Genomic DNA, 5,811 nt, shown 5'->3' with positions numbered 1-5,811 from the left:
TTTTTTTGGAAATGTGTTTCATCGCTTTTTAGTAGCTTCAAGTTTCGAGAGAAAGAGAAAGGCATAGAACTTAGAGCGAAGGATTTTTGGATTCCCTAATCGAGCTACGTGTGCGAACTTACCTGTTCCTGCTTTTTTTTGGTGCACAAGTGTTCCACAGGGTGCGTTGAAGAATTATATAAAATAGAGAGATGAAACAGAAGAAATATAAAGTTAGAAATTTTATATAGATTTTTTTTTTTAATAATTTTACTAAACTATTGGCTTTGTGTGTGCTTGCTTCTTGCTATTTTTTAATTGAGTATTTGTGTATGCGATATGGTTCTTCAAAGGCGCAGTAATCTAACGAGAAAGGCGTAGTATTGGTAAATTTTCAACACCACAACACCCTTCAAAGTTTGGTTATTATTATTTTATTTTTTTTCAAACAGAGGTGAATTATAGTAGTGAAAGAGAGTACATATATGTAGAAGAGAAGTGTATGGTTAGTGCGTACTACATATTACAAGGTGGGAATCATGTTCAAAGTAACCGATGAAATTATTATTCTTTTTCTAATAGTAGCCGGCTCTGGCGGTCAGGATGAAGCTTCTCACAAAAACCAAAGTTAGTTGTTATAAATAGTCACACCCCAAACCAGATTTATTTGGACAACAGACGACCAATGTACAGTGGTTCGAAACTGGCATTTAGTGTTCACATTAATTTTTCACAAAATTTGATTAATTCCCTTTAAATAAAATAATAATAATAGATTGGCGCTTACACATATGCTAGTGTTTGGCCGAGCTTCTCCTCCGACTTGTGGTGTGCGCCTTGATGTTGTCACACAAAGCGGAGGGACCTACAGTTTTACGCCGACTCCGAACGGCGACTGTATTTTTATGAGAAGCTGTTTCGCATTGCATGCCGAGGGACGACCGCTGTTAAGAAAAATCCTTTTTCTATATTTTTTGTGATGTTGCTTTGACCAGGTTTATAAGCTTTCAATAAAAGAATGAATCAAATTGGTTGAAAAGTGAAGGCTCCATTGAATTATGAACATTAAATCTCAGCTTTGAATCATTGTGCGATGTATTATATGTGTGTAAATGCGTAAGGTGAGTAAGCGAACGAATGTATGTACTAACAAAAAGCGCAAAAGCCTTTTCAGAATATCAGTGGGTTTTTTCGACTGTTGCGGCGGTGACATGTTGCGACGTAGGCAGATGAGCACCTCATAGTAATACCCCTGCAGAGAGTGAGGTTAGGTTTTACCTAACTTTAGTCTCTTTACGCGAACAGTAGTGCCAACTATTAACTGTATATTTTGTTCGAAAGAAGCTAACTACTTTTGTGGAGAGATGGCCGCGAAAAAATCAGACCTGGATACCTCTGCATTTGCATGGCAACTAACTTGTAACTAACTTTTGGACATAAAATGTCAATAAAAAAAACATTTTTTTAATCTTTTATTTATTTTAATTTTTTATATTTTTATTTATTTCATTTATCAACATTGTATATTTGTTTACATATTATGCCGAAGGTGGTGGTCCTATATTGGAATTCCGTCAGACATAACATCCAAATGATAATATACAATTTCGAACTTCAGTTTTTTTACCCTGAATTCAAAAAATAATTTGTGAAGTGTAGAAAAAAAATTATTAAAGGTAGTTTTTGTATGCGGATTTTTAATTAGAAACTTGTTAAGAAAACAAACTCCCGATTGCGTTTAAGTTAGTTTTGTCATATCTCATTAAAAGTGATGTATTTATCGAAAGCCAGCCAAAAAGCTAACTATAAGTTGATTATTTTTAACAAATGATAATTTTTCACTGCAGGGACACTACGATGGTGAGAAGGGGGATTTTCGTGCCTTAGAAAGCAGTCTCATCACTGCAGCTCTCCTGCAATGTGAGATAACGTCTTGTGAGCTGCCTGATGCCAAGTTCTTAGGAAAAAACAAAAGAACAGCGAAAATTTCGCACGCTTGACCGCACGCTATGGCTGGTCGCGTGGGCTGTTGGCCGAATTAGTTAGACAAAAATTATCACACCGCACTCCTGCTCAACCCGAATAGTTTAAAAATATATAAATCATTATTGCGCTGGAAAGTCTTCAAAGTGAGGATCTAACTGGTAAAATGTAAGCACACCAATTATCCCGAAATACCACTTGTTAAACTGTATAAAATTTTCATTTTTTGTTCGTCTGGGGAACTGATGAAACCAAGTTTTTCCGAAATCCTTAATTATATAAAAAAAAAGTAATTTCTCAGTTTTCCCAGGTTGGCGATTTTAAGCTTTTTTTTGGATTTGAAGTTGGTGGTCGCACAGCACTATTTAAAACAGTTAAAAGTAATTTAAATGCAAATATTTTTACCAGGGACCAAAAATAGCAATTATGTTTATTAGCTAAACTTGGCGAACTATTTCTTAAGGCCGAAATAAAAGTTCTTTCCTAATAATAAAGCAGGTTGTGCTCATCCAAATTAAACAAGTTTACTATCGAATGAAAGAGAACTAAAATAGCTTAAAAACTGAAATGTTTAAGCGAGGAAAGCCACCTATTGAAACATATTTCAACAAAAAAATGTCATTTAATTTCCTTAGAACAAACCTTGGTTCAGGTATATGAATTTCTTTTGTATTAAATAAAAAAAGATATATATATATATATGTAAATAGAGGTGGTAACCTTCGTTCGTTATTTCTGTTTAAAAGCGTTTTCAGCGTTTCTTTCATTTGATGCCACACAACAAATTAAATTTGGCAAAGCGGTTTATTTATTAGCCGGAATTGACTTTCATTTCAGATTTTAAAATTATTTCACAAAGTTTAACTGTTAAAAAAATAACAGTTATTTTCGGTCCCCGATTTATACACCCATAAGGCCTGCCAAAGTGAATTGTCACACTATTTTTACCAAAAATGGCCGCTAGAATGGGCTTTGATGCAAAAAAAAAAAGGAACATAAAGGAAATGTGCAGGTAATGTTTCTCAACAGTGTTTCTAAACAATGTTTTTTGTAAAAATAAATTGCAAATTCAAATCCGTATTTTTTCTAAAAATAAATAGTGGATTCAGATTCTGCGTACCCGAAACCCCCACAGAAAGGTCTTTTGATGGTATAAATATTGGCATTTAAATAAATTTTAACCAGCATAAAATTGAAAAAGAACGCTTAAAATCGCCAACATGGGAACTTTCGGACATTCAGAAAAACTTGGTTTCATCAATTCCCCAGCCAACTGCGTAATACTTTTATAGGACGCCATAGTAAGTGTCTCATGAAATGCGCTTAGAATCGCAATAAGCGTTGCCGTTTTCACTCCGATCGGAGTGTTTAACTCCTTTTTTTAGGCCGAACACTACGTCACTCCCTCTGCAAAAACACTCCGCTTTAAGATTAGCAGAACTTAATATATATTTACTATGAATTGAAAATAAATGACCATATACCTACTACGTTTATACGTAAACTATTTGCAAAAAAATTAAATAAATAATAATACCTAATAAACAGTTAAAAATTCGTATTCAGTAAAAGGGCAATAATATGGTCATCGAAAAAGAAAATAAACTTTCTTCTATATAGAATAAATTTCGCTCATACTTTGAATGGAGAAAATGCTCACAACCTTATGAAAAAATTATTAAAATTCAACGTGAATGCTTATCCACTTCAAATTTACACGTTATTATACAAAAATTGAATCGGCTATGCAACTGCACACCAGAAATTTTTTTTTTTAATTCTAACTAAAAAGTTTAAAATTTGTTGATGAAGATTCGTTGAACTTTCCTTAGTTTTGCATAAAGTTTGAAACATTGATTCATGTACCTTTTTATAGTATAAACGATATTGTTGTAAAAATATAACAAAAAAAAATTTTTGCTTGCAAAACCTTGTGTATGCAAGATAATCAACTTTTGAAAGGAGATTTTCGGATTTTTTTTTGAATGTAAAGGTCAGATCGCCCAACGTGTTCAGGGACGTTGAAAACATAATATAATATAAATGGCCACGCTGATCATATTCATACAGCGGTTTCCGCTGTGTTACCTACAACTTATGTATATGTGCCTAAAATTATGCCATGATTCTAATCGCTTTAACGAAATTAAACAACTATCGCAGAAAATCAGCGGGCGTATTTGCTACTCACAAGCGCCATGAACTTGAACTTCACACGGAAATGGGGCGCCTTTACTGACTGTCCGTGAGAACTGTAGAAGCCTTAGACATCCAAATAATAAATTGAAGTCATTGATTATTCTTTGTGTGAAATAGCCAACAATTGTACTTGGCAACAAACAAACTTATGGCCAACTTTTACACACAAAACAATATTTTATATCAATCTCGACCGCGTTTGGCGTTCCAGTGTTAAGGTTACAAAGAAAACGAAGCAGCAGTCAAAAGAAAAAACAGAATGGCAAGGCAAGCAGTCAGCGATGTAGAAACAATAAAGCAGTAAAGTTACAAGATGGGTAATGGTAGGAGTAGAACGGAAATCACAACAACAAAAGTAGCAAATATGCATTTATAAAAAGCTAAGCGAGCAGCCAGCCAGCAAGGCAGACAGCCAGACGGGCATGGAAAAGACCAATCAGCCAGTCAGCCAGGCGGCCGAGTATGAACTTTGCAGACATACAGGCCTACAGACAGACAGTTAGTCAGTTAGTCAAGCAGTCTGTTAGTGAGGCAGCCGGTTAACAACTACATACATAGTTAAATATGTATGCCCCCTTAAGCGTCTAGTGTCTTGAGTGTCTAGTGAAACTTGCGGCGTTAGTGGGATGCAGCTTTGTGATTGGACTTTGCGTGAAACACTAAGAAAATGTATGAAAGTTGCAACGCCGTCGGCGCAAGGTAAAGAAGGATATGAGTGTACGATATTGTTATTGTTGTTGGTGTAGCCAAACATGCGAACATGCGAGCAAGATACTTAAGTACGCTCATACACATCACGCACTTATGTATGTATGTACATGCTTACATAAGAATACTACTTAGTATACGTAAGTATCCAAGTACATATATTGTTTGTGGCCTTTCCATGGCTGTTCTTGTCTTTTGCTTGTTGTTATTGCAAAAATATATGTAAGTATGCAAACGTTGCGTAAATCTGTGCGTTCTAGATTCACTTATGTTTTACGAGCACTGTTGCTGCTGCCACATAAGTTCTCCATGCATGTTGCAGACGACAAACCGGCCGAGAAGTCCATAGTGCGGCGCGGCCAACACCAGAACACACAGCCTACATAAGTATGTATGTATGTATGTCCATACTGAATAGCATATGTGCAGTCTGTCTGTTTGCAAAGTGCGCCAGAGGACCGCTGCTGCTGCTGCTGTTTTGCCGCAAACTTTTTCCCAGGCTCATCAGTTTGGTCCATTTTTTATTGCCACTCGCAATGGTGATTCGTTGCGGATGTTGTGGCGGTTGCTTTGTTTTGGCCGCGAGAGACGAAAGCCAACGCAAAAATAAAAGAACGAAAACAGACAAAATAAAAGCAAAGAACGGATCTTTTGTTGTTATGATGAGATTTTTTCGGTTGCCGCTTAATGTACACTTAGAGGCGTTTTAGAAATTCTACTTATTGAGTTTTGTTGTGTTGTTCATTATTAAGAGTGCACTTTTTCGTTGATGTTGTGGTAAATAGATTGGACCGCCAAAAGGCTGCTGCTACATGTGCATACACTTGAATACTCGTGCACATCCGGTCATGTCTTGGCAGCTGGTTTCACGGGCTATGGCAACTATATTTTATGCAACCAGTTGTTATGCAGTAGGATTGGATTTCTTATGTAAACGTTTTT

General features: G+C 35.8%; 1 protein-coding gene across 1 annotated transcript in view; it reads right to left on the bottom strand.

The window, feature by feature from the left end:
- LOC118740165 overlaps positions 1-5,811 on the bottom strand; it is a 265,156-nt gene that overhangs the window by 21,279 nt on the left and 238,066 nt on the right. The window contains exon 10 of the mRNA XM_036471660.1: positions 123-128. Coding sequence (XP_036327553.1) covers positions 123-128 — 6 coding nt within the window. The remainder of the gene's footprint in view (positions 1-122; positions 129-5,811) is intronic.

This window comes from Rhagoletis pomonella, unplaced genomic scaffold (assembly GCF_013731165.1).
Source record: "Rhagoletis pomonella isolate Grant_MI unplaced genomic scaffold, Rhpom_1.0 Rhpom_scaffold_00005, whole genome shotgun sequence".
In the NCBI taxonomy this organism is placed as follows: domain Eukaryota; kingdom Metazoa; phylum Arthropoda; class Insecta; order Diptera; family Tephritidae; genus Rhagoletis; species Rhagoletis pomonella.
The sequence above is the reverse complement of the archived record's forward strand: the minus strand, read 5'-3'. Positions and strand labels throughout refer to the sequence as shown.